Source organism: Pelodiscus sinensis, chromosome 11 (assembly GCF_052426305.1).
Source record: "Pelodiscus sinensis isolate ZL-2025 chromosome 11, ASM5242630v1, whole genome shotgun sequence".
Lineage (NCBI taxonomy): Eukaryota > Metazoa > Chordata > Testudines > Trionychidae > Pelodiscus > Pelodiscus sinensis.
In genome coordinates, this window is record NC_143062.1 from 5,755,786 (window position 1) to 5,780,988 (window position 25,203).

At 67.1% G+C, this 25,203-nt stretch overlaps 3 protein-coding genes across 3 annotated transcripts; 1 reads left to right on the forward strand and 2 right to left on the reverse strand.

Moving 5' to 3' along the window:
- The first annotated feature begins 33 nt into the window (after window positions 1-33).
- Window positions 34-2,308, forward strand: TCTA (T cell leukemia translocation altered). The gene is made up of 3 exons (XM_075939612.2): window positions 34-302; window positions 1,025-1,079; window positions 1,361-2,308. The coding sequence occupies exons 1-3, from the start codon at window positions 89-91 to the stop codon at window positions 1,401-1,403; spliced, it is 312 nt and encodes a 103-aa protein (XP_075795727.1). The 5' UTR covers window positions 34-88; the 3' UTR covers window positions 1,404-2,308.
- Window positions 2,309-2,763: 455 nt separating this feature from the next.
- On the reverse strand, window positions 2,764-10,334 carry AMT (aminomethyltransferase). The gene is made up of 9 exons (XM_075939600.2): window positions 10,180-10,334; window positions 6,387-6,554; window positions 5,852-5,932; window positions 4,779-4,910; window positions 4,506-4,584; window positions 4,006-4,151; window positions 3,751-3,931; window positions 3,451-3,606; window positions 2,764-3,287 (listed from the first exon to the last, which is right to left on the reverse strand). The coding sequence occupies exons 1-9, from the start codon at window positions 10,270-10,272 to the stop codon at window positions 3,109-3,111; spliced, it is 1,215 nt and encodes a 404-aa protein (XP_075795715.2). The 5' UTR covers window positions 10,273-10,334; the 3' UTR covers window positions 2,764-3,108.
- Window positions 10,335-14,897: 4,563 nt separating this feature from the next.
- Window positions 14,898-23,739, reverse strand: NICN1 (nicolin 1, tubulin polyglutamylase complex subunit). The gene is made up of 7 exons (XM_089781362.1): window positions 23,695-23,739; window positions 20,427-20,597; window positions 19,195-19,383; window positions 17,899-18,012; window positions 17,233-17,304; window positions 15,864-15,968; window positions 14,898-15,072 (listed from the first exon to the last, which is right to left on the reverse strand). The coding sequence occupies exons 1-7, from the start codon at window positions 23,737-23,739 to the stop codon at window positions 15,031-15,033; spliced, it is 738 nt and encodes a 245-aa protein (XP_089637488.1). The 3' UTR covers window positions 14,898-15,030.
- Between the last annotated feature and the right edge of the window lie 1,464 nt (window positions 23,740-25,203).

Sequence of the window (25,203 nt, forward strand, 5' to 3'; positions counted from 1 at the left end):
GAGGGGAGGCAGGAGGGGCGGGGCCTGGCGGTGGGGGCGGGGCCAGTGTGGGGAGGGGCGGGGCGAGCTGTAGCGCGTGCGCAGAGCGATGGCGGAGCCGTGGCCGGGCTGGGAGGCGCCGGGCCGGGCGCTGCGGGGTCTGGCCTGGCTGGGGCAGGAGTTCGCGGCCGACTGGGCGGCCCAGGACCTGCGGGCCGCGCTCTTCCAGCTGCTGCTGCTCTGGCTGGGCCTCAGCCTGCTGGGCATCCACCTGGCCTGGCGCTGGCACGGGGCCCGCGTCAGCCGCCTCTGCTGCCGCCCAGGTACCGCCCCCCCGGCCCGGACCCCCCATCCCCGGCCCGGACCCCCCCGCCCCCCCCATCCCCGGAACGGACCCCCCGCCCCCCCCCGCCCCGGCACGGACCCCCGCCCCCCCCCCTGCCTCTCCCCGGCGGGACCGGACCCGCCGCCTCCACTCCCCCCCCCCCCCCCACCAAACCCCCGACAGCCTGTAGCCAGGACGCGAGCAGCCGCTCTCTCCTCTACTTGGCTGGGCAGCTCCCCCGGGACCTCCGGCCTGGCTCATCCTGAGGCCCCCTGGGGGCATCGGGCCGGAGGCGGGGTTGGGCCTTGTGGCCGGGGGGCTCTGCACCGAGCACTGAGCGGCCCTGGGGCGTGGCGGGGGGTCCACGCCGGCGGGGGGGGTCCGGGCCGGCCGGGGGGGGCGGGGGGTCTGGGGGCCAGGGGGGGCGGGGGGTCTGGGCCGGCGGGGGGGGGGTGGCGGGGGGTCCGGGCCGGCCGGGGGGGGGTGGCGGGGGGTCCGGGCCGGCCGGAGGGGTGGCGGGGGGTCTGGGCCGGCCGGGGGGGGGTGGCGGGGGTGCTCTCGTTCACACCTCTCAGCCACACGCTGGCAGGGGCAGCAAGACTAGGGCAGGCCCGTTGCCCAAGCAGGAGTCCTTCGGGGCTGGCTCGTGCCCAGCAGGCCCCGGTATCCAGCGCTGAGCCGGGCTGAGCCCCTCTGAGTGCTCCTTGGTCTTGTTTCCAGGCACAGGCGGCCAGAACGGAGGAACCCCTGATGGCTCTTCGCATTTCTCCACCTGGTGAGTGCTGTGCTGCCTGCTGCCATGCCCGGAGGGGCTGGTCCTGCCCCCCCCAAGGACAGCCACAGGCCTCAGCACCAGTTGGTCCTAGCTGGACCCGCCAGCAGGGAGCGCTCTACCACACCTGCTCCGGGGGCACCCCAGTGGTGGCTCCTGTGCCCAGACACTGGCAGCTGCCCGAGGACCCGAGCCGTCCTGTCCCACTGCCCGCCAGGCCTCAGGCCTCTCCCACGCGCCATGCAGCCCTGGCTACGCGCCTGCTCTCTTCTTGCCTCCTGCAGGGACAGCTCCAGCGACGAGGCTGCGAAGACGCACAGGGAGTGAGGCTGGACAGACGTGGACGTGCAGTGGGCAGCAGACCTGGGACAGCTCCAGCTGGGGGAACTTTGCTGGGCTGGGGGCCTGCAGCCATGTCACCCAGGAGCAGGGAGGTGTCCAGCCAGGTGGCGTGTGCCTGTCCCAGCTGGACTCTGCATGGCCTCAGGCAGGGCAAGCTGCCCCTTTGGTCACTTCTGGGGCATCGGTGCTGCCCTCCCCCCGCCTGTCCCAGATCCAGCAGCGCCCATAGGCCTGTGACTAATGTACGTGGGGGGCACTGAATGGTCTGTGCTTAGCTGCCTGCCCAGCGTAAATTCTCCCTGGCACATGCCCTCAAGCCCTGTTCTGAGCCTTCCCCCCAACTCTGGTGGAGGATACAGTGGACACGGCTGACCCGAAAAGCTTCCCTACCCCCACCACGGGAGCAGAGCCCCCTGCTTCCCAATCTCTTCCTCCCCCAGTGCTCCTCGGGGCAGGGTTCCACCTGGCATGGGAGCTGCAGGGCAGGCTGGCAGTGCCAGCTGCCATCCCATTGTTACATGAGGTGGGAGCAGAGCTGAGCTGCCCCCCTGCCTGGGATGTGGGAGGCCTGGGGCAACGGCAGGGCTGCCAGCTCCCACACTGCACCCCACATGCCGTCCAAGTGCTACCTGCCAAGGTGCCGGCTGTGGGGAGCAGCATGTTCGTGGGCAGGGGCCCTCTGGCACTCTGGCCAGCACTGGAGGGGCTCTCTGCACCTGGGGAGCAGTAATGCTAGTGGTCTGGCAGGGGGTGGCGCTGCTGGGTGTGGGGCCTGGCACCTTTAGGACAGGACAGGCCCTTGCCACAGCACCACCTACTACTGCACCTGGCCCCAGCCCTGGCCTTGCTGTACCTGCTGGCTGGATTAAACTCCTGCTGAGTGCGCTGCCCTTCCGTTGCTGGGGTCATGGGCTGCGTCTCCCCTGCTCACCCTGGCCCCGGTCCTCGGGAAAGGGCCCTAGCTGGCAGATGGCAGCCACCTTGAACCTCGTCTTCCTCCTTGGGTGGGATGGGGTTGCCCGGCCTCGCCCCGGCTGGGGCCAGGGCAGGGATGAAGCAGATGCCTCCTGGGTCAGGGTGGAAGGCCCCCTGCGGACCCATCCTGGCAGGGGCAGAGGGGCGCAGCCCCCCCGGCTCCTTTCCAATGGGCCTGCTGGCACAGTGCCCGCTCTCCCCTGTGCTTGTGGGGTCAGGTGTGCTGGTCTCCGCTGGGCTGCCCTGGCCCAGCCTCTGCCCCACTGGGGATTCTGGGCTCCATGCCGGGGGGGAGGATCCAGGCATGAGTGGTGGTGGGCACCTCCTGTCTCGCGCCTAGTCCAGGGAGAGATGAGCGGCCAGGCAGGACTGGAGTCAGGGTCTTTAATGGACAATCACAGCCCAGGTATGGCTATGGGGTGTGCCCAGCTGGTTCTCACCTTGCCAGCCTGCCTGACAGCACGGGGAATGGCTGGCTGCATTGGGCATCTGCAGCAGGCCACACCGTGCCTGAAAATGGGGCCCAGCTCACTCCCCACAGTGACCCACAGACTGGCCTGGCTCAGCTGGGTCTCAGACGGGGCTGGAAGGTGCCTGGATATTGGGCGGCCCAGCCCTACCAGAATGGGAGGTGCTATGGGGCCAGGCTGCCCTGTGGGAAGTTCTGAGGGGGACCTGGCCCCGTGGTGGTGGATGTGGGGCTGGGAGCGAGGCTTCATTTGAGGGTGTGGTAGCGGGTGGGCACGAAGGGCATCTTGGTGACCAGGGCAGGGCAACTCTTCTTCCGCACCTCCACCATCAGCGCCGTGCCCACCCGGCTGTGCTCGCCTGCCACGTAGCCCATGGCCACGTTCTTCTTCAGGCAGGGGGAGGGGCAGCCGCTGGTCACTTCACCTGGCACAGCAAGTAGAAGGGCCAGTTAGGGGGTGCACTGCTGGGCAGGTGCCCACATGCGCCATGCAGCGTGGGACCCAGCCTGGGCCACGGGAGGGCGGCTGCCCTGGGCTGCGGTGCAGGGAAGGAAGGGAGACCTGTGCCTGCCCTGCGGCTCACCTACCGATGGGCCTGCCCTCCGGGCTCAGGATGGGCGTGTGTGGCCGGATGGGGGGCCCCGTGGAGGTCAGCCCCACGCGCTTCCGCGTCACATTCCCGTGGATCTGGGACACAATGACAGCGGCCCCCGGGAAGTCCATGGCTGCACGGCGCCGCTTTCCTGCGAGGGCAAGACACGGCATTGGGGGGGACCCCACCGGGGCTCCAGCACCTCCCCAGTCACAAGGGCACACATCTCCAAGGCAGCTGGGCCCCTATGCCAGGCTCACCCCCCCCCCCCAGCCCGACTCGCTGCCCCTCTTACCCAAGGTCCACACCAAAGCTGCCTCCACGGGGGTGGTTGTCTCGTCAATGTCGCTGCCATAGAGACAGAGCCCGGCCTCCAGGCGCAGGCTGTCCCTGGCTGCCAGCCCCGCCAGCTGCACTTCGGGGTCCTTGAGCAGCAGCTCCGCCAGCTCCACGGCGTGCCCCGTGGGCACGGAGATCTAAGCCAAGCAATGGCAGGCGTGGTCAGTGCCAGCGCTCCCCTCCCGCACCCCCCAGGCTGGCAGCACGGTACCTCTACGCCATCCTCTCCGGTGTAGCCGCAGCGCGTCACCCTGCAGCCGGGCACCCCGAACACGCCCATCACGGCGCTGCTCATGAAGGGCAGCTTGCTCAGGTCGTCCGACACGCCCGCCTGCAGCACCCGCGCCGCCGAGGGACCTGGCGAAACAGCAGGGTGAGCAGGGGCTGGGGGGAGCGCCCGCCCTGACAGCTGGGTGGAGTGTCGGGGGTGGGCACAGGAGACGTTTCTGAGGCAGCACAAATGGAGTCAAGTCATGGCCAGAGCCAGGCCTGGGCGTTGCCGCCAGCAACGCTGCCCCGGCCGCTCTGCCTGGGCCCTGCCAGCTCCCCCTGCCCGGGGCACAGCAGGGCAGGGGGCTGTGCCAGAGCACCCATGCCCGTTGGGAGTGCCCCCAGCCAAGTCCCATTGAGTCCCACCTGCTCCGCCAGCGTGTGGGCTCGGTGACCCCCTGGCGTGGGGATGTTTGCAGCGGGGGAGGGAGGTGCGGTTACCTTGTAGAGCCAGCAGCGCGTTCTCCGAGATCTCCAGGTGCACGTCTGCACCCGCGGCCTGCAGCTCCTGTGCTCGGCCCTGGGACGGAGACAAGTGCAGTGGGAACGGCCAGCAGAGCCCAGCTCCCACTGGAGGCCAGGCCGGGCCCACGTGGCAATGCAGCCTCAGACCTGCCTCCGGCCCCGGAGAGGCCCAGCGGATCCATTCCTGGACCCCCTGGGAGGGCACCAGCCAACGCTCCCCGCCAGTGTCGGGATCCGGCGCACGCATACCCGCATGAGAGCCCAGTCCTTGGCCCTGCAGCCGGCGTTGGACACCACGTAGAGGTGCTGCTCCGAGGTGCTGGTCACAATCAGGTCGTCAAGGATGCCTCCCTCCTCACTGGTGAAGAGAGAGAGAGTGCCCTGCGAGCAGAGCCACGCTCAGCCCAGCGCCTCCCGGCACAGGCAGCGGTCACCAGCACGCCGTGCCGCGTCTCCCGATGGCCCTTTGGCGAGAGACCCCTGCCGGCCTGGCCCCGCCCCTCACTCCCCACCCGCGGCCCCTGCCGGCCTGGCCCCGCCCCTCACTCCCCACCCGCGGCCCCTGCCAGCCTGGCCCTGCCCTGCCCCTCACTCTAGTGGCCCTGCGCCCAGTTTGGCTTGGCATTTGCTGGTTGCTGTGCACCCCCTACTGGCCGGTGTCTGTAGCACTGCCCAGCGGGGGGGCACCCTGAGCACCGGTGGTAGACCATGTCCAGCCAAGGGTTCTCCCCTGGCCAGGGAAGGGGTCTGAACAAAGGAAGGGGGTGACCGGTGGTGTGAAGGGGCAGTCTTGGCTTGGAAAACATGAAGAGGACAGACTGAGCCGAGTGCCGGGGGTTCAGGGGCCCGTGGACCCCACCCCGAGGGTCGGAGGCTGCCTGCCCCTCACTCTGCTGCCCACATCAAGCCCGGGCTGGGCAATAAGCCCCCCGTTCCACCAGCGGGCAGAGCCCCATCTTGCTGCAGACGGGGGCAGAGTCGGGGGTCCCCGGGGTGGCGATGCCTCCTGCGATGGCTGGGGCAATGCTCTGTGCCCATTGTGAACCGTCTGGCTCAGAAGCGACCCACACGGCATCGCTGCCTCGGGGGGAGAGTGATTTGCTTGGGAGGTGCTGGAGCCACACAGCAGATCCCCTGGCTCTGACCCACAGGAGCCAGGCTGCTGTGCCCAAGCAGCAAGGGCACAGGGGGTCTAGGGCCTGGGTCCCCTTAGTGGTGACTCTGCACGTGCCTAGACCCTGCCGCCGGTGTCTCCAGAGGGCCATCGTGACTGTCAGTCTGTCTGTCCACGCCAAGCAGAGGGCGTTTTGCACCCACCGTACCTGGTCCGGTTTCAGCTCCGCGATGTCCCCAACCACCAGGCTTTCCATGAACTTCACCCGGTCCCGGCCAAACACCTTGGTCTGGGGAAGAGAGGTGGCTGAGGCCTGGCCATGGGCTGCAGGGCTATTTCTTCGCTGCGTAGACGTCAGGGCTCCTTGCTGGGTCCCACCGATGCCTGGATGTCTGCACAGCAGTGCAGCAGCCCCACAGCCTGAGCGGGCTGGCCAGGGACAGCGTGAGCCCAGCCGCCCTGGCAGAGCGCGCCCCAGGCTGGCCCTGCCCCTGCTGGCACAGGTGGGCACTTGGGCATTACCATATTTGTCAGGTGCGGGGGAGCGTGAGCGAGCCAGGACTCCTGGGTTCCATTCTCTGCTCTGCCTGGACTTGCTGAGTCCCTGCCACTGTTTCAGAGAGCCTCAGCTCCAGTCCCTCTGGCCAGTGCTGGCTGGCCCTGCCTGGGCCTCAGTTCCCCCATCTGGGAGGGACAGCTGCTCTCAGGTGAGCTGGGAGCCCACGCCGGGGGAGCGACAGTACCTGCAGCATGTGGGAGACGTCGAAGAGTGAGCAGTGCCGGCGCGTGTGCAGGTGAGACTCCAGGTGGCCTGGCCCGTACTGCAGGGGCATGCTCCAGCCAGCAAAGTTCACCATCCTGCCTCCCTGCTGCTGGTGGAAGGCGTGGAGGGGTGTCTGCTTCAGGCCATCCTGTGGGGCGAGAGGGCTGGATTGGGCAGCTGGCACTAACCCCCGCCATAGGAGATGGGCCTGCAGGCACCGCTCAGGGGCAGACTGCCAGCCGCCAAGGGGCACAGCTCACAGGCCCCTCTCCCCCGGCAGGAGGCTGGCACAGATGCTCAGCCCATCTCTGGCCAGGGCTAGGAGCGCGCCCAGGACTGCAGCTGCCCAGCGCTCGCCTCTCTCCGGGGGGCTGTGCTGCAGCAGGGCCCTGGCACCCTGCCCCAGAGTAAGTCAGTGCCAGGCACGGCTCAGGCCCAGGGCTGCAGGCTCCTGGGGGACCCCAGGCCCCCTTAGGCTCTGAGGGCTGGAGCCCCTGTGGGCTGGGCAGTGCAAGCTGGGACGGTCCGGGGGCGCTTCCCCCTACTCTGGGCTCCCATTCCAGATCAGCCAAAGAGCCTGGCTCAGAGCCAAGCCACAGGCCTACACTTGCGCGGCTAATCCAAAAATCCTGAGCCGAGTCACATGCCCCAGAGCCCCTGCCCAGGCGCTCGAGTCACCAGCCTGTTCAGCCACCCGGTTTCTGGCTCCCCCGGAACTGCCCCTACTGGGGGGGGTCCAGGACCCCTGGGCTGGGGGCTGTTCCCAGGCTGGCCCACAACAGGCAGCAGGGGCACATCTCCCCCCACCCCCGTCTCTGTGGCCATCCCCAGCGACAAGACACCAGGCACGGAGCAGCATCCCCAACCCTGGCCAAGAGCCAGCATGTGGCCCCAGGGCGAGACAGGCCCAGCCCCCCACCCTGCTGAGACGGAGCGAGAGCCCCAGGCTGGCATCGGCCTGCCCGCTGGATGGGGGAGGGTTGTGTTTACTGACGGGGGAGCACTGGGCGCCGCGTGCACGGATCCAGGGAGCTCCCGCCCTTTGCCCAGCACGTGCCCTTCGTTATTGGTAACAGGCATGTCTAAGGTCACTGCGGGGAAGGCAGCCTGCTGTCCCTGCCGCTTGCTTTGCTCCCCCTCCCCTCCCCTTCCCTTCCCGCCTAGATCAGCAGAGAGAATCCACCGTGATCATTAGGGTTCAGAGTCGGGCCAGGCTGCAGGCTCGCCGCGCTCTCAGGCAGCCCCACCATGCAGGGAGGGGGGCCGGGACAGCTGGGGGGCAAAGGGAGAGATGATGGCAGTGTACAGAGGGGAGGGGCCGGGGGGCAGCAGTCAAAGGGGCTGGGGTTACAAAGTAGATCCCTGCAGATCTGTGATATCTGCTCTTGAGCTGCGCGCAGCCACAGGGGACGTAGACGCTTCTGCGGCACAGGCAGGAGACACCGGCAGGAGGGAGATGGACACGGGGCACAGTCATGAAGACTAGTTGGGGGCAGTCGAGGTTGCAGGGAGGGGCAGTTGGAGATGGTTTGTGGGGCAGGGAGAAGTAATTGGGGCAATGTACGGGGCTGCAGAGAGGGGCAGTTGGGAGAAAAGGGGGCGTCAGGAGGCAGTTGGGACTCGGAGGGGAGTTGGGGTCCTGCGGGGCAGTGGGAGGAGGGCCTGAGGGGGTTGGGGTCCACTGGGGCAGTGGGGGGGCTCAGAGGGGAGTTGGGGTCCTGTGGGGCAGTGGGGGGCCTGAGGAGGTTGGGGTCCCCTGGGGCAGTGGGGGGGGCCTGAGGGGGTTGGGGTCCTGCGGGGCAGTGGGGGGGCTCAGAGGGGAGTTGGGATCCCGTGGGACAGTGGGGGGCCTGAGGGGGTTGTGGGGCAGTGGGGGGGGGGGCTCAGAGAGGGTTAGGGTCCCCCGGGGCAGTGGGGGGGCCTGAGGGGGTTGGGGTCCTGCAGGGCAGTGGGGGGGATTGGGGTCCCGCGGGGCAGTGGGGGGGCTCAGAGGGATTTGGGGTCCCCTGGGGCAGTGGGGGGGCTGAGGGGTTTGGGGTCCCCTGGGGCAGTGGGGGGCCTGAGGGGGTTGGGGTCCCGCAGGGCAGTGGGGGGGGCTCAGAGGGGATTGGGGTCCTGCGGGGCAGTGGGGGGCCTGAGGGGGTTGGGGTCCCGCAGGGCAGTGGGGGGGGCTCAGAGGGGATTGGGGTCCTGCGGGGCAGTGGGGGGCCTGAGGGGGTTGGGGTCCCGTGGGGCAGTGGGGGGGGCTCAGAGGGGATTGGGGTCCTGCGGGGCAGTGGGGGGGCTCAGAGGGGATTGGGGTCCTGCGGGGCAGTGGGGGGGCTCAGAGGGGATTGGGGTCCCGCAGGGCAGTGGGGGGGCTCAGAGGGGATTGGGGTCCTGCGGGGCAGTGGGGGGGCTCAGAGGGATTCGGGGTCCCCTGGGGCAGTGGGGGGGGCTGAGGGGTTTGGGGTCCCCTGGGGCAGTGGGGGGGCTCAGAGGGGAGTTGGGATCCCGTGGGAGAGTGGGGGGCCTGAGGGGGTTGAGGTCCCGTGGGGCAGTGGGGGGGGCTCAGAGTGGGTTAGGGTCCCCCGGGGCAGTGGGGGGGCCTGAGGGGGTTGGGGTCCCGTGGGGCAGGGGGGGGCTCAGAGGGATTTGGGGCCCCCTGGGGCAGTGGGGGGGGGCTGAGGGGTTTGTGGTCCCCTGGGGCAGTGGGGGGGGGCTGAGGGGTTTGGGGTCCCCTGGGGCAGTGGGGGGGCTCAGAGGGGAGTTGGGATCCCGTGGGAGAGTGGGGGGCCTGAGGGGGTTGGGGTCCCGTGGGGCAGTGGGGGGGGCTCAGAGTGGGTTAGGGTCCCCCGGGGCAGTGGGGGGGCCTGAGGGGGTTGGGGTCCCCCGGGGCAGTGGGGGGGCTTGAGGGGGTTGGGGTCCCGCGGGGCAGTGGGGGGGGGCTCAGAGGGGTTTGGGGCCCCCTGGGGCAGTGGGGGGGCTCAGAGGGGGTTGGGGTCCCGCGGGGCAGTGGGGGGGGGGGCTCAGAGGGGTTTGGGGCCCCCTGGGGCAGTGGGGGGGCTCAGAGGGGGTTGGGGTCCCGCGGGGCAGTGGGGGGGGGGCTCAGAGGGGTTTGGGGCCCCCTGGGGCAGTGGGGGGGCTCAGAGGGGGTTGGGGTCCCGCGGGGCAGTGGGGGGGGCTCAGAGGGGTTTGGGGCCCCCTGGGGCAGTGGGGGGGCTCAGAGGGGGTTGGGGTCCCGCGGGGCAGTGGGGGGGGGGCTCAGAGGGGTTTGGGGCCCCCTGGGGCAGTGGGGGGGCTCAGAGGGGGTTGGGGTCCCGCGGGGCAGTGGGGGGGGCTCAGAGGGGTTTGGGGCCCCCTGGGGCAGTGGGGGGGCTCAGAGGGGGTTGGGGTCCCGCGGGGCAGTGGGGGGGGGGCTCAGAGGGGTTTGGGGCCCCCTGGGGCAGTGGGGGGGCTCAGAGGGGGTTGGGGTCCCGCGGGGCAGTGGGGGGGGCTCAGAGGGGTTTGGGGCCCCCTGGGGCAGTGGGGGGGCTCAGAGGGGGTTGGGGTCCCGCGGGGCAGTGGGGGGGGCTCAGAGGGGTTTGGGGCCCCCTGGGGCAGTGGGGGGGCTCAGAGGGGGTTGGGGTCCCGCGGGGCAGTGGGGGGGGCTCAGAGGGGTTTGGGGCCCCCTGGGGCAGTGGGGGGGGGGCTCAGAGGGGTTTGGGGCCCCCTGGGGCAGTGGGGGGGGCTCAGAGGGGTTTGGGGCCCCCTGGGGCAGTGGGGGGACCTGAGGGGGTTGGGGTCCCGCTCACCAGCCCGGAACTGCAGCGTCGCGGCCCGCCCGCCCCGGGCTCCCAGCCCCGGGGCCCGACCCGCAGCGCAGCCCGGCCGCCCGCCCGCAGCATCCCGCAGCCTGTGAGCCCGGCCCGGGCCCGCCCCCGGCATGGCAGGCTGGGAACGCGGCGGGGGGATGGACAGCCGAGGGGGAGGGACTTAACGTAGGGATGCACCCGCGGGCTTAGCTGGCGGGAGGGGGGGGGGGGGGGGATCAGCCTGGGGGCGGGGTTTAGTGCGGGGCGGGGAGCGACCGGCGTGGGGGGATGGCCCCCCAGCTGTGCTCCAGGTATTCTCCCTCCAGTGCCCGCAGAGGGGGAGTCTGGCTTGCACGGGACAAGGGGGGTTGGGGTCCAGGGGGCTGGGCCCACCTCCCCATTATACCCCTGACCCCCATCAGACTTAGCCGCTGCTGGCTCCCGCCGGCCCCCTGCTCCCAGCTGGCCGATCAGAGGCAGAGCCCTGCAATCTCAGGTGCGTGCCCACGCTCCGGCCTGTGTGCTAGCTGGCAGTGCAGGAACGGGCCTGAGACCAGACGGGTGGGTGGCTCTCCAGGGCTTGAGGCTGTAACCCACAATGCCAGATGCGGGTGCTCTGGGCCTGGAGCTCCCATCCCTGGGCTCATGCACACTCATCTTGGAGGGGTCAGCATGTGGCTTCCTTCATGGAGCCTCACTGCGCCCCATCCCCTGGAGAGTCCCCTCCCTGTGTGGAGCCCAGGTCAGGCTTTATCCAGTGACTCTGCCCAGTGAGCCCCTCTTGGGCTGAAGGAATATGGGGAGCACACTGCACTAGTGTTGATACTGACAGTGTTACAAAAATCTGACCAGATATGGATGTAAGGAACCTATAGCTATGTTGGTTGCCAGATATGATCTTGTTTCTAGCTTCATTTTTATATTGTGAAAAGTCTCAGATGCATCTAGACTGGCAAGATTTTATGCAGAAGTGGTTGCTTTTGCACAAAAACTTGCCAGCTGTCTACACTGGCTGCTTGAATTTGCACAAGAGCACTGACTTTGTAATGTACAAAATCAGTGCTTCTTGCACAAATACTTTAACACTCCTGCTCGGGAAAAAGCTCTCTTGCACAAGTGGGCCAGTATAGACAGGGAAGAACATAAAAAAGCTGTTTTGCGTAAAAAAGCCCCAATGGCTAAAATGGCGATCAGGGCTTTCTTGCACAAAATCGCGTCTAGACTGGCCACAGATGCTTTTGCACAAAAGCATCCATGCCAATCTAGACGCGCTTTTGCAGAAATACTTTTAACAGAAACACTTTTCTGTTAAAAGTATTTCTGCAAAATCATGCCAGTCTAGACACAGCCTCAGAGGGGGGAGCTGTGTTAGTCTGTATCTGCAAAAACAAGGAGTCCTGTGGTACCTCAAAGACTAACAGATTTATGGTACAATTTCCTGAAACTAACATATATAGAAATGTAGCTGTGTTAGGCTGGTGTAGCTGAAACAAAAACAGGACTATGTAGCACTTTACAGACTAACAAGATGGTTTATTAAGTGATGAGCTTTCGTGGGCCAGACCCACTTCCTCAGATCAAATAGTGGAAGAAAATTGTCACAACCATATATACCAAAGGATACAATTAAAAAAATGAACACATATGAAAATGAAATGTGATTTGTCCTTTTCACGTGTGCATTTTTTTTTATTGCATCCTTTGGTATATATGGTTGTGACAATTTTCTTCCACTATTTGATCTGAGGAAGTGGGTCTGGCCCACGAAAGCTCATCACTTAATAAACCATCTTGTTAGCCTGTAAAGTGCTACATCGTCCTGTTTTATGTTTCTGAAATGAACACATTTTGAACATAACTATATTTCCTATCTTGTGTTGTTTCTGGGTAACATCCCCCAGACTAGCAGTGCCTAGTTTGATGACGCACCAAGGGTCAGCAGCTATATAATGAACCCTTTGAAAAGCCAGGGGCTGCGCCTTGAGTTAGCAAACCTCCGGCCAGAACTCTTGGGCTTTTTGAGGCCATGTGCTGCAAAGCTTGTGTTTGGGACACAGGAAGTTCATCCATATGGGAAACAGATAAAAGCCAGAACCAGCATTTTCACCCTTTTTTTGTCTACAACCCTGCTTCTTATCTCTGGTGTAACAAGCTGAAGCTCTGTATAAAAACCAATCAGAGCTGCAGATGTATTTCAGAGGCACTTTCAAGCCAGCAAACTCACCAATACCGCCCCATTATAGACTTTGAAGTCTAACAACTCTTTTCGCCCTTTTGTGGCCTTTAGTTTGAGAGACTCAAGGGCTGTGTCTAGACTGGCAAGTTTTTCCACAAAATCATCTGCTTTTGCGGAAAAACTTGCCAGCTGTCTACACCGGCCGCTTGAATTTCCGGAAAAGCACTGACGATCTCATGTAAGATTGTCAGTGCTTTTCTGGAAATACTATGCTGCTTCCGTTCGGGCAAAAGTCTTTTTCCGAAAGACTTTTGCGCAAGAGGGCCAGTGTAAACAGCACAGTACTGTTTTCCGTAAAAAAGCCCCGACTGCGAATATGGTGATCGGGGCTTTTTTGCGGAAAACCGTGTCTAGATTGGCCACGGACGCTTTTCCACAAAAAGTGCTTTTGCGGAAAAGCATCCTGCCACTCTAGACGTGCTTTTCCGAAAATGCTTTTAACGGAAAACTTTTCCGTTAAAAGCATTTTCGGAAAATCATGCCAGTGTAGACGCAGCCAAGGACTGTCTGCCAGCTTGGTATTTTGGGTAAGAGCCAAACCAGTATTGAGCTGGTAATGTGGCTGGCCCTGCGGGGACAGGACATTTGATCGGAGCAGAGTTTTCAAATAGCTTCTCGCTGTACTGGACCAAGGTGCTGACTTGGATCCAGAGACCCAGACTGCAAGAGGGCTGCACAATTGCTTTTTTCACTAGCCAGTGGGGGGGTCACAAGCAGAGTTTGAGATTGGTTGGGGAGTTTAACATCGGTGGTGACCACCAGTTATGGGGGTGCGTGCTCTCTTGCAGCCTGTCCTGACCTCGGTGCGTTCGGCGAGGACTGCCTGGATCATGCTAAGTCACATGAGCAAAGCGCCTTACGCCCAAGGGCAAGGGACCTAAACTGAGCACTGTGTCCTCAGGAGGGCAGAGGTGGAATGCCCTCTCCTGGGGCAACACTGCCTTTCCTCATTCACCCCCACACGCCTAGAGCTGAATGAGCCCCTGCGCTGTACCGCCCCACCCCCCCCCGCCCCGAGAGCCAAGGGAGGGCTGGGCTAGGCACAGACCTGGGAGCAGCCCCAGGAACCACCAAGCTGGGCCCCAGGGAGGTGATGATGCCCAGGCTTGCCTGCAGGGATGGTATTTGCCAGTTGCTGTGCTCCAAGAAACCACTAGCACTGCTCAGCTTCGGGGTTGTTTATTACAGCAGCCAGGTGCACGATGCTTCCCACTGTGGGCCCAGGCAGACCAGGGGTGAACCCTGGGGGCAGTGGCTAGTGGTGGGAACAGCATGGCGTGGTGCAGCCCAAGACCCACTCCTAACTTGGCCAGGCCAGGCCAGGCCCTGCTGCAGCTGGGAGAAAGGCCCAAGCAGGGGCAGGAGGAGGAGAACAGGGCTCACACCACGGCTCTGCTCCATGCTGCTGTACCTCGGGCAAATCTCTCTAGGGCTCAGTTGCCAGTGGTTAGGGCCAGCCCCTCCCAGGCGGCAAAGGCTGCTCCCGCCCTGGAGAGGCCAGTCTGTTCACCTGCTGCCACTGCCCAGGCCTAGCTCACGGGCAAGGGAAATGGGCCCTGCCCTTAATCCCAGGGACAGAGCCAGTCCCACCAGTACCCAAACTGCCCAAGACACCTCCCAGCAGTTCATGGCACAAAGCCAGGCTTGGCAGCTGTAGGGGGCCCAGACACACCCCATCACCTGCTTTTCTGCAGAGGGGGCAGGGTCCCAGAGCAGCATTACCCCGGGAGTAGGGAGCAGGCCTGGGCAAAACCCCCCAGCAGCTGAGGAACGGGGCTCCAGGACAGCAAGAGTTTGAATCTCTTCCATGCACCTGAGCTAGGCAGCCTGGGGCCAGGGAGGGGCTGGGGCCCAAGTCACCATCTTCAGAGGTGGTTGAGTTAGGTCAGCGGGGGCTGGGAGATGCCTGGGGACCCTTGTGGGGAGCAATGGGGTGGCTGAACTGACTATGAGGGTAGCATCCTCAATTGCCATTGGGGCTGAGCCCCCCCAGGAGCCAGCAGGTAGCTCTCCTGCCCCCAGGTGCCAAGCCTTGCAGCCTCATCACAGCCCCCAGCCAGGAAGGCTCCACCCAAGTCCTTCCTCCCCCCTCCCCCTGCCCCTGCCGCCCCTCTCCCAGGGAGGGAAGGCGGCAAGGCCCCTGCCCTGTATCCCTTGCATGCTCCCAGAACAGGGAGAACAAGCACTGCCACAGCAGCCCCCATGGCACCTCCTACTGCACAGCCACAGGGGTGGTACTTGTGACCAGGGAACGTCTGCACTGGGCAAGCTCAGGTCCAGAGGGGCATGGCCCCAGGGCAGTAACTGCGTTCCCTGAGCCCGGCACATCACTTGGCTTTGCACACCCCAGGTCCCACCGGCAGCAGGATTCATCGGTTCTTCCCGGCAGGGGCCTGCGCCGAACAGCCGGCCACAGAGCGCAGGCATCAGAAGGCGGAGACACAGCCGCTGGCTCAGAACAGGGCACCTGTGCAGTGCCGGGAGAGGAGAAAGCTGCAGGGAGAAGCAGGCTGGCAAACAGCAGGGTGTGCAGAAGCCTGGGAGATGCCGTGGAGGAGGCTGAGGGAGCGCAGACGCCTTTGTCTGGGCAGGGAGGCGGCCAGTGCGAGCTGCGCTCAGGTGTAGGAGAGCAGATTGATGTCGTAGCAGCCATCTACCTGGAAGAGAGAGCAGTGTCACTGCTGGCAGGGCAGCCCACTGCCTCCCGCTGGGTTGCAGAGGCCGAGAGCCCCAACATGGCCCCCACTCCTCCTAGGGACAACTGCTGGGATTGCAGGGACTGAGCACCCCAATGCACCCCCAGGAACCACTGCAGGCGCCCCAGCCCCTAGGAACAGCTGCTGGGACTGCAGGAACTGAGCACCCCCAGGAACCACTGCAGGCGCCCCAGCCCCTAGGAACAGCTGCTGGGACTGCAGGAACTGAGCACCCCCAGGAACCACTGCAGGCGCCCCCAGCCCCTAGGAACAGCTGCTGGGACTGCAGGAACTGAGCACCCCCAGGAACCACTGCAGGCGCCCCAGCCCCTAGGAACAGCTGCTGGGATTGCAGGAACTGAGCACCCCCAGGAACCACTGCAGGCGCCCCCAGCCCCTAGGAACAGCTGCTGGGATTGCAGGAACTGAGCACCCCCAGGAACCACTGCAGGCGCCCCAGCCCCTAGGAACAGCTGCTGGGACTGCAGGAGCTGCGAGCCCGCATCCAGCATACCTCTTCCTTGCAGTGGCAGGGGAGCTAGCACGTTCAAGAGGCTGAGACGGGGGAGTGTATCCCTGCTGGTGAAGCTGCCCCTGGACCCAGGAGCCCACCGGCCCTCCACACATGCAGCCCACAGGGAGCAGCTCAGGTGACTGCCAGTACCCAGGGTACAACCTCCCTAGGCCATGCAGCAAGCCTGGAGCTGGGGCCAGCCCCCATGGGCAATGAACAGGGCTAACTGGGAACTGACGTCAAAGCGCCCAATCCGGGCTGCTGTCTGGTTGGCGCGGATCATCTCCGTCAGTACCCACAGGCGCTGGACTTCTGTAGACACCTTCTCTGGGTCGGGGACACCCTGCAGACAGACAGCGGTTACTGAAACAGGTGTTCCTGAAAGCGGCACCACAGGCCAGAGCGATGCTACTCCACCAACCCCTCGCTGCCAAGGGACAGTGCTCTCTGGCCTGGCCAGCAGCTCGTGGGCACTGCTCCTGGCTGCGGTCACCCTGCTCTCTCCGACCCCACACAGCTTTCCGGATGGTGAGCCTTTGGGGCACAATGGGGCCTCCAGGTCCAGCTGCAGCATAGAGAGGGATCCGAGCAAGTGCGCGAGGCGCTGTAGCGCACGACGCCTCTGACTGCTCCAGCCAGTGCGGCACCTCACTGCCAGGCCTCTGTCCCGGCTGTGCGAGCTCCCTCCTCACCCCCTGGTGCCCCACTCAGCCACCCAACCCTGGTCACCCCCTGGTTCTCGCCATCTGACCCTGGGTGCCCATACAGTTGAGCCTCAGGGCAGAGCCCCCAGGGTGCTCGCAGCCCAGCAGAGTGAGGAGAGCAGCTGGTCTCTGAACAAGGCCCAGAGGTTCTCTGGCTTTCCGCTTGCAGCCCCAGGGAGGCGGAGTGCCAGCAACATGGCCAGTCCACAGATGGGGGCAATGCCCGGCGAGCTGTACTAAGGAAGGCCCAGCTCCCAGCTGGCCCCCAAGGGCTGGGGCAAGCCCTCCTCCTGCTGTTTGCAAACTGCCCAAGCAGTGAAGAAGCACCCATGCTCCAAGGAGTTTAGCAAGCGGCTTGCAAACAGTCCCTCTGTGCCCGGACCGGGAAAGGCTTGTGTGGAACAGCCAGCAGTGGCTGGCCTTGGCAGCGTACATTCACATGGGCAGGTGCAATTCGCCCACCACGCTTGCCGAGGCGCACGTGTACGTATTTGCACCACAACCCGTGTGCAAGAGGGACGCAAATGGGCCACGTGCTCCCAGTGGGCAGGGTACCTGGCCTTGCTACGTCCCACTTCCCAGGCACGCAGCTCTCAACTACAACCCACTTGACCGGCTCCTTCCTGACACGCTGCCCTCATTCCCAGCGTCCAGGAGCCTCTGCGGCCCCTCAGTGCATGCAGATCCCTAGCCTCATGGCCCCCCAGCCCAGCTCCCCCATAGCAGTCTGCAGCAAGGCACCCACCCCACTGCTGCCACAGTGCCCACTGCCCTCCCCAGAATACCCCACCCTGGCCAGGTCTCTACCCTCCCTCCCCCCACAGAACTCCCCACCCCCGGCCAGGAACCATTCATGGCCTCTCCCCACAGGACATGCCCACTGCTCCTGAGGAGCCTGCTTACCCTGTGTAGGTTTGCTGGCTGCTGCTGGGGGGCCAGGTGGGACAGCCAGGAGGGGAAGTCTGTCTGCAGGCTCTGAAAGGAGTCAAAGTGGCAGGTAAGCAGAGCAAAGTCCCCCTGCGCCTATGGAGGCACGCCAGGCTCCTCAGAGCCCACAAGGACTGGCTGCCTGCAGTCCAGGGAGCGCAGGTCTGGCCGGACCACGCGGCTGTCCCTGCTCACGTCCCCGGCTGGCGCAGACAGCAAGTCCCAGCACAGAGCCGGCAAGCCAATGAGAGGGGGCACTGCAGGAAACACTCCCTGGGTTGCAGAGACAGAGGCCCCCATGGCCAGGAGCCTGGGGCCACAGCCCAGCTTACAAACTCCTCTCCACTGAGCCATGGGGCTCTGGAGGGAGTCTCAAGCCTGGAACAGGTGGGATTCTGCCGGGCAAGTGAAGGAGACAGGGTGCCCCAGGATAGGGGCCATACAGCTGCTTCCCAACCTCAGTGGATCCTTGGAAGGAGCCCGAGGCAGGATGACTGGCAGGGTCCCCAATGAGCCCTGCAGGGCTGGCAGGACCGGGCCAATTCCATTCTCCCCAAGCACAGGCAGCTTTGTGCAGTGCTTCGTGCCTGGGGGAAGGGCAGACCGACACCACCCTGGCCAGCAGCCTCCACACGCACTCACCTGCTGAACCCGGGGGTAGAGCTGCAGCTCCTCCAGGGTGAAGTGCAGCCAAACGGGTGAGGGCTGGCGAAGGATCAGACGCACAGCGGTCACCTGATCCACGTCACACAGCATCTGCCAGAGACAACAGGGCAGCAAGCACGGTCCTGCAGTGAGGGGCTCGCTGCTAGTTGCCAGGAGCGTGGACGGAGCAGAGCACAATGCTGGACAGGAGTTACAGATGGGTGCCAAAAATCGCACACCAGGTCCTTGCCAGCAGGCAGGAGGAGAAGAAGGGCCAGCAGCTGAGGCCGTACCCCAGCACTGTGGTGCTCACGAGGACTGGACACTGCACTGTGACACTACTGTGAAACTGTGGCATAATTGTGATGCACTTTCTGCAAGATGGGTCTTGTGTGGTGTCACTGGAAAAGTTACGATGTAGATGATCCTAACTGCACGCAAGTGTCATTTTCCTGTCTGAAGTTATAAGCACTGACCATGGACCTGCATTTCACATGGGGAACATCTGCCAGCCAGGGTGCTATCAGTCTAGACAGCCGGCTGGGACAGGCCTATTCCTGGTGATGGGCCATTAGGCAAAGCAGGCCTCCAGAGATGCTTATCCCCAGCTGGGGAGCTCTCCTGAGGACACTGCAGACAGCCTGTGAGCGAAGGCTGCCGTGGCTCTACAAGGACATGGGCTGAAACCACCATCTCGGGACGTCGGTATTTTTCCACTAACTTGCGTGGGGACTGAGCTTTGGAAAAAAGGGCTCCCTCTGGACGCAGGGCAAGGGCTGCTGCATCCAGTCTCGTTCGGGCTGGCTGGGCGCAGCCCTAAGCACACTCTGAGTCCCACCAGACGTGAGAGCTCTGTAAAGGTGGGGAGCGCCATCGTCCGAGGTTCACTCCTCACGCAAGAGGAACAAAGACTGAACTGGGAGAAGTGCTGAGTCCAGGCTCAAGGGAATGGAACCCTGGGGACTCGGAGCTGAAAGCAAGTGCAGCTTGCCCCTTAAGAATGGGAGGCCTGCGTGTACCCTCGCTTAGCGTGAGGCTCTGCCAATTCGTGTTCCATCCGCTGAGCACATGAAGGCTCGTTTGTGGGTTTTGTTTGCTGGGTAAATAGCTTTGATCTGTCCTTACAGTCACGTCAAATCTATCTCCTGTGGTTAATAAACTCACGGGCCCAGGGCCGCTGCGTATTCATCTCCACACTGAGGGAGGGGCTCATTTTCTGAGCACTCCCGGTGCATAGAGTTGTGGGTTCCCACTCCAGAGGGGGGCGTGCCCGTGGAGCTGGGCGCTCCCTACCTGATGCCTGGAGAGAGAGAAGTAATCCTGGGAGCCAGCCTCTGTGTGCGGGCTGGGCATCAGGCAGTGATTTCTCAAGCAGGTGACCCACTTCCTGGCACCCTCACGTCCCCCATCAGAGACGTGGCACCGCAGCACCCGCACGGTCAGGAAAGCCGTGTAGAAGTTCTTAAAGACGATCTCCTGCAACTGAGACAGCCCAGCAGTGGGTCATGAGCTGCCTTCGGGGGACGGGCCCTGGGAGATGTCCGTATCTTGTCCCACCTGCCTCTGGCCACTGCTCTGAAATCCAGTCCCTTTGCTACACTCCAGAGGCTGGAGAACTGAGGCCACCAGGGCGCACTCTCAGCTTCTGAGTCATTGCCACGGCTTCGGGACAGGCTGGGCCCAAAACTGCCTGGGAAAGGCCACGTATGGAGAGACTCCTGCAAGCGCTGGGCCAGGTGCCCCAAGCGCCCAGCCATTTCCCTTTGTGGGAACACCTACCTTCAGTCCTCCCACACAGCTACGCCCGGCGGGGGGCAGGAGCTTCTTCCCCACCAGAGCCCATGGGAATGTCCTGGAGCCCCACATGTATCAACCCTTGTCATTCGCCTGCCTTGGCAGGGGCCAGGGTGCCCAGGTGGCTCTGTTAGTGCCTTCATGACAGTACCCCTCCTGGCACGGCGCCCAGCTGCGGGGCATGGCAGGAGCTGCTCACGCACACATGGCTCCTGGGTGCCACCTCTCAGATGCCCACCCGGAGTCTATCTGTCCCGAGACCCCTACCCACCCCTGGTGTCCAAATGAATGTGCTAAGCCGGCCGGGGCGCTGACCTTAACTCTGCCACATCAGGGCACCTACCAGCGCCAGGCAACCAGCCTCTCTCCAGAGCGACCTGATTCCAGCCCAGGCAGCCAGCGGGGAGCCAGGGGTCTCCACGGACACTCTGCTCCATAGGGATTGCAGCACACTCCCCACCTGGGCCACCCCCCTTTCCTCCCTGACCCTGCGGGCCCCCCGACCCTGCAGCCCCCCGAGGGCCCCCCCTTCCCTCCCTTACCCTGCAGCCCCCCGAGGGCCCCCCCTTCCCTCCCCGAGGGCCCCCCTTCCCTCCCCGACCCAGCAGCCCCCCGAGGGCCCCCCCTCCCCTCCCCGACCCTGCGGGCCCCCTTCCCTCCCCGACCCTGCAGCCCCCCGAGGGCCCCCCCTTCCCTCCCCGACCCTGCAGCCCCCCTTCCCCCGCACCTACATCCAGCGGCCGGGCGGGCGGCGGGAGCAGGTCGATGACGAAGACGCCGGGCCGGGCCAGCTCCGTCCTCGCGTCCCCCACCTGCAGCGCCACCGGGCTGCGCGCGGCCGCCGGGGCAGGGCCGGGCTGCGGGAAAGGCACCGTCAGCGGGGGGGGAGGGGGGGCTCTCCCCTCGCTCCGGGTCCCGGGGGGGCGGGGCGGGGGGGGCGGGGGGGGGGGGGGGGGGGGGCGGGGGGGGGGGGCGCTCTCACCTCGCTCCGGGTCCCGGGGGGGGGGGGGGGCTCTCACCTCGCTCCGGGTCCCGGGGGGGGGGCGGGGGGGGGGGGGGGGGCGGGGCTCTCACCTCGCTCCGGGTCCCGGGGGGGGGGGGGGGGGCTCTCACCTCGCTCCGGGGGGGGGGGGGGGGGCCGGGGGGGGGGGGGGGGGGCTCTCACCTCGCTCCGGGTCCCGGGGGGGGGGGGGGGGGGCTCTCACCTCGCTCCGGGTCCCGGGGGGGGGGGGGGGCTCTCACCTCGCTCCGGGTCCCGGGGGGGGCGGGGGGGGGGGGGGGGGCGGGGCTCTCACCTCGCTCCGGGTCCCGGGGGGGGGGGGCTCTCACCTCGCTCCGGGTCCCGGGGGGGGGGCGGGGCTGGGGTGGGGGGGGGGGCGCTCTCACCTCGCTCCGGGTCCCGGGGGGGGGGTGGGGGGGGGGGGGGGGCTCTCACCTCGCTCCGGGTCCCGGGGGGGGGGGGGGCGGGGCTCTCACCTCGCTCCGGGTCCCGGGGGGGGGGGGGCGGGGCTCTCACCTCGCTCCGGGTCCCGGGGGGGGGGGGGCGGGGCTCTCACCTCGCTCCGGGTCCCGGGGGGGGGGGCTCTCACCTCGCTCCGGGTCCCGGGGGGGGGGGGGGCTCTCACCTCGCTCCGGGTCCCGGGGGGGGGGGGGGCTCTCACCTCGCTCCGGGTCCCGGGGGGGGGGGGGGCGGGGCTCTCACCTCGCTCCGGGTCCCGGGGGGGGGGGGGGGGCTCTCACCTCGCTCCGGGTCCCGGGGGGTGGTGGGGGGGGGCGCTCTCACCTCGCTCCGGGTCCCGGGGGGTGGTGGGGGGGGGCGGGGCTCTCACCTCGCTCCGGGTCCCGGGGGGGGGGGGGGCGGGGCTCTCACCTCGCTCCGGGTCCCGGGGGGGGGGGGGCGGGGCTCTCACCTCGCTCCGGGTCCCGGGGGGGGGGGGGGCGGGGCTCTCACCTCGCTCCGGGTCCCGGGGGGGGGGGCTCTCACCTCGCTCCGGGTCCCGGGGGGGGGGGGGGCTCTCACCTCGCTCCGGGTCCCGGGGGGGGGGGGGCTCTCACCTCGCTCCGGGTCCCGGGGGGGGGGGGGGCGGGGCTCTCACCTCGCTCCGGGTCCCGGGGGGGGGGGGGGGGCTCTCACCTCGCTCCGGGTCCCGGGGGGGGGGGGGGCGGGGCGCTCTCACCTCGCTCCGGGTCCCGGGGGGGGGGGGGGCGCTCTCACCTCGCTCCGGGTCCGGGGGGGGGGGGGGCGGGGCTCTCACCTCGCTCCGGGTCCCGGGGGGGGGGCGGGGCTCTCACCTCGCTCCGGGTCCCGGGGGGGGGGCGGGGCTCTCACCTCGCTCCGGGTCCCGGGGGGGGGGGGGGGCGGGGCTCTCACCTCGCTCCGGGGGGTGGGGGGGGCTCTCACCTCGCTCCGGGTCCCGGGGGGTGGTGGGGGGGGGCGCTCTCACCTCGCTCCGGGTCCCGGGGGGTGGTGGGGGGGGCGGGGCTCTCACCTCGCTCCGGGTCCCGGGGGGGGGGGGGGCGGGGCTCTCACCTCGCTCCGGGTCCCGGGGGGGGGGGGGGCGGGGCTCTCACCTCGCTCCGGGTCCCGGGGGGGGCGGGGCGCTCTCCCCTCGCTCCGGGTCCCGGGGGGGGGGGCTCTCACCTCGCTCCGGGTCCCGGGGGGGGGGGGGGCTCTCACCTCGCTCCGGGTCCCGGGGGGGGGGGGGCTCTCACCTCGCTCCGGGTCCCGGGGGGGGGGGGGGCGGGGCTCTCACCTCGCTCCGGGTCCCGGGGGGGTGGGGGGGGGCTCTCACCTCGCTCCGGGTCCCGGGGGGGGGGCGGGGCTCTCACCTCGCTCCGGGGGGTGGGGGGGGCTCTCACCTCGCTCCGGGTCCCGGGGGGGGGGGGGCTCTCACCTCGCTCCGGGTCCCGGGGGGGGGGGGGGGCGCTCTCACCTCGCTCCGGGTCCCGGGGGGGGGCGGGGCTCTCACCTCGCTCCGGGGGGTGGGGGGGGGCTCTCACCTCGCTCCGGGTCCCGGGGGGGGCGGGGGGGCCGCTCTCACCTCGCTCCGGGTCCCGGGGGGGGGGCGGGGCTCTCACCTCGCTCCGGGGGGTGGGGGTGGGCTCTCACCTCGCTCCGGGTCCCGGGGGGGGGGCGGGGCTCTCACCTCGCTCCGGGGGGTGGGGGGGGGCTCTCACCTCGCTCCGGGTCCCGGGGGGGGCGGGGGGGCCGCTCTCACCTCGCTCCGGGTCCCGGGGGGGGGGCGGGGCTCTCACCTCGCTCCGGGGGGTGGGGGTGGGCTCTCACCTCGCTCCGGGTCCCGGGGGGGGGGCGGGGCTCTCACCTCGCTCCGGGGGGTGGGGGGGGGCTCTCACCTCGCTCCGGGTCCCGGGGGGGGGGGGGGCTCTCACCTCGCTCCGGGTCCCGGGGGGGGGGGGGGGCTCTCACCTCGCTCCGGGTCCCGGGGGGGGGGGGGCTCTCACCTCGCTCCGGGTCCCGGGGGGGGGGGGGGGCGCTCTCACCTCGCTCCGGGTCCCGGGGGGGGGCGGGGCTCTCACCTCGCTCCGGGTCCCGGGGGGGGGGCGGGGCTCTCACCTCGCTCCGGGGGGTGGGGGGGGGCTCTCACCTCGCTCCGGGTCCCGGGGGGGGGGGGGCCTCTCACCTCGCTCCGGGTCCCGGGGGGGGGGGGGCTCTGGGGGGGGGGGGGGCTCTCACCTCGCTCCGGGTCCCGGGGGGGGGGGGGGGGCGCTCCGGGTCCCGGGGGGGGGGGGGCGCTCTCACCTCGCTCCGGGTCCCGGGGGGGGGGGGCTCTCACCTCGCTCCGGGTCCCGGGGGGGGGGGGGGCTCTCACCTCGCTCCGGGTCCCGGGTGGGGGGGGGGGGGGGGGCTCTCACCTCGCTCCGGGTCCCGGGGGGGGCGGGGCTGGGGGGGTGGGGGGGGCTCTCACCTCGCTCCGGGTCCCGGGGGGGGGGGGCTCTCACCTCGCTCCGGGTCCCGAGGGGGGGGGGGGGGGCTCTCACCTCGCTCCGGGTCCCGGGCTCGGCGCCGGCGGCTCCATCCAACATGGCTCCGGGGCGGAGCTAGCGGGTATTCCCCGCCCCCCGGTTTCCATGGAAATGGATCGCTGCGAACTGCGCGTGCGCGGGGCGGATATTTGGGGCACCCTGGGGTCCGGCTCTGACGCAACAAGGGCCTCGCCCCGCTGCCCACGCGCAGGCGCAGGCGCTCGGGCCCCCCCGAGCGCTGCAGAGGGGCGGGGCGTCGGCCGCGAGCCGGCTCCCAGGGCGGCCCGGGCTGCTGCCCTACGAGCCATCGCCAGCGGGTGTCACCCCTGCCCAGGGGCGCTGGCTGGCGGGGCCAGAGCGGGGCCTGGGGGTCCAGGCTGGGGCAGGGAGTGCAGCGCCTGTAGGCACAACTCGGTAGCTCCCCCACCCCGGCTTTTGAGGGCCAGTTCTGGGCTCAGCCAGGCCAGGCTCCCCAGCCCTTGCCAGAGACACCCCCTCCAGCTGCTTGGGGGCAGATGCACAGAGCTAGGACACTCCTCTCATTCCTGGTCTGAAAAGGGCCTGGGGTTACAGTGGGTGTGAAACTGGAGATGAGTCAATAATGTGCCCTTGTCGCCAAGAAGGCTAACAGCATAATGGGCTGCATTAGGAGCATTGCCGGCAGATCTAGAGAAATGATAATTCCCCTTTATTTGGCACTGGTGAGGCCCCATGTGGAGTGTTGCATACAAGTCTGGGACCCCATTTCAGAAAGGATGTGGACGCATTGGAGAGGGTCCAGCGGAGGGCAACTAAAATGGTTAGGGGGCTGGAGCACATGACCTATGAGGAGAGGCGGAGGGATTGGGGCTTGTTTAGTCTGCAGAAGGGAAGAGTGAGGGGGGATTTGATAACAGCCTTCAACTTCCTGAGGTGGGGTCCCAAAGAGGCTGTTCTCAGTGGGGGCAGGCAGCCGAACAAGGAGCAATGGGCTCAAGTTGCAGTGGGGGAGGGCTAGGTTGGATATTAGGGAAACCTATTTCCCGAGGTGGGTGGGGAAGCACTGGGCTGGGTTCCCTAGGGAGGGGGTGGAATCTCCATCCCTAGAGGTTTTTAAGTCCCAGCTTGACAAAGCCCTGGCTGGGATGGTTTAGTTGGATTGGTCCTGCTTTGGGCAGGGGGTTGGATTCAATGGTTTCCTGGGGTCTCTCCCAACCCTGTGCTTCTATGAATCTATGATATGCTAGTAAATTTAAAGTGCAGCTGGGTGGGGTATAATAGGCCAAGGAAGCAATGGTGCTGCTGCCAACCCGCTGCTGGATAATCTGATGCCCCCCTTTCACAAGACTCTTCCACCCCCAAAGGTCCCTGCTGCTCACCTTGCCCCACCTCGGGATCAGGGAGTGAGGAATAATGTGGAGAACCAGGAATGGCTGCTGGGGCTCAGTGGGGGTGAGACCAAGGAGCTGGGGCACTGGGACTGGCTTGGTGCTCAGGAGCCAAGAGAGCAGGTCAGTCTGATGTTGGGGGGATTGTGGGGGAGGG

Coding starts and splice junctions, on each gene's coding strand:
- TCTA (XM_075939612.2), top strand. CDS start 89: ATGGCGGAGCCGTGGCCGGGCTGGGAGGCGCCGGGCCGGGCGCTGCGG. Junction 303..1,024: donor CCGCCTCTGCTGCCGCCCAG/GTACCGCCCCCC, acceptor TCTTGTTTCCAG/GCACAGGCGGCCAGAACGGA. Junction 1,080..1,360: donor TCTTCGCATTTCTCCACCTG/GTGAGTGCTGTG, acceptor TGCCTCCTGCAG/GGACAGCTCCAGCGACGAGG.
- AMT (XM_075939600.2), bottom strand. CDS start 10,272: ATGCTGCGGGCGGGCGGCCGGGCTGCGCTGCGGGTCGGGCCCCGGGGC. Junction 3,932..4,005: donor CCGGAGAGGATGGCGTAGAG/GTACCGTGCTGC, acceptor TGCTTGGCTTAG/ATCTCCGTGCCCACGGGGCA. Junction 3,607..3,750: donor AGCTTTGGTGTGGACCTTGG/GTAAGAGGGGCA, acceptor TTGCCCTCGCAG/GAAAGCGGCGCCGTGCAGCC.
- NICN1 (XM_089781362.1), bottom strand. CDS start 23,739: ATGTTGGATGGAGCCGCCGGCGCCGAGCCCGGGACCCGGAGCGAG. Junction 20,598..23,694: donor AGCCCGGGACCCGGAGCGAG/GTGAGAGCCCCC, acceptor ACCCGGAGCGAG/GGGAGAGCCCCCCCTCCCCC. Junction 18,013..19,194: donor TCTCTCTCTCCAGGCATCAG/GTAGGGAGCGCC, acceptor TGTCTCTGGCAG/ATGCTGTGTGACGTGGATCA.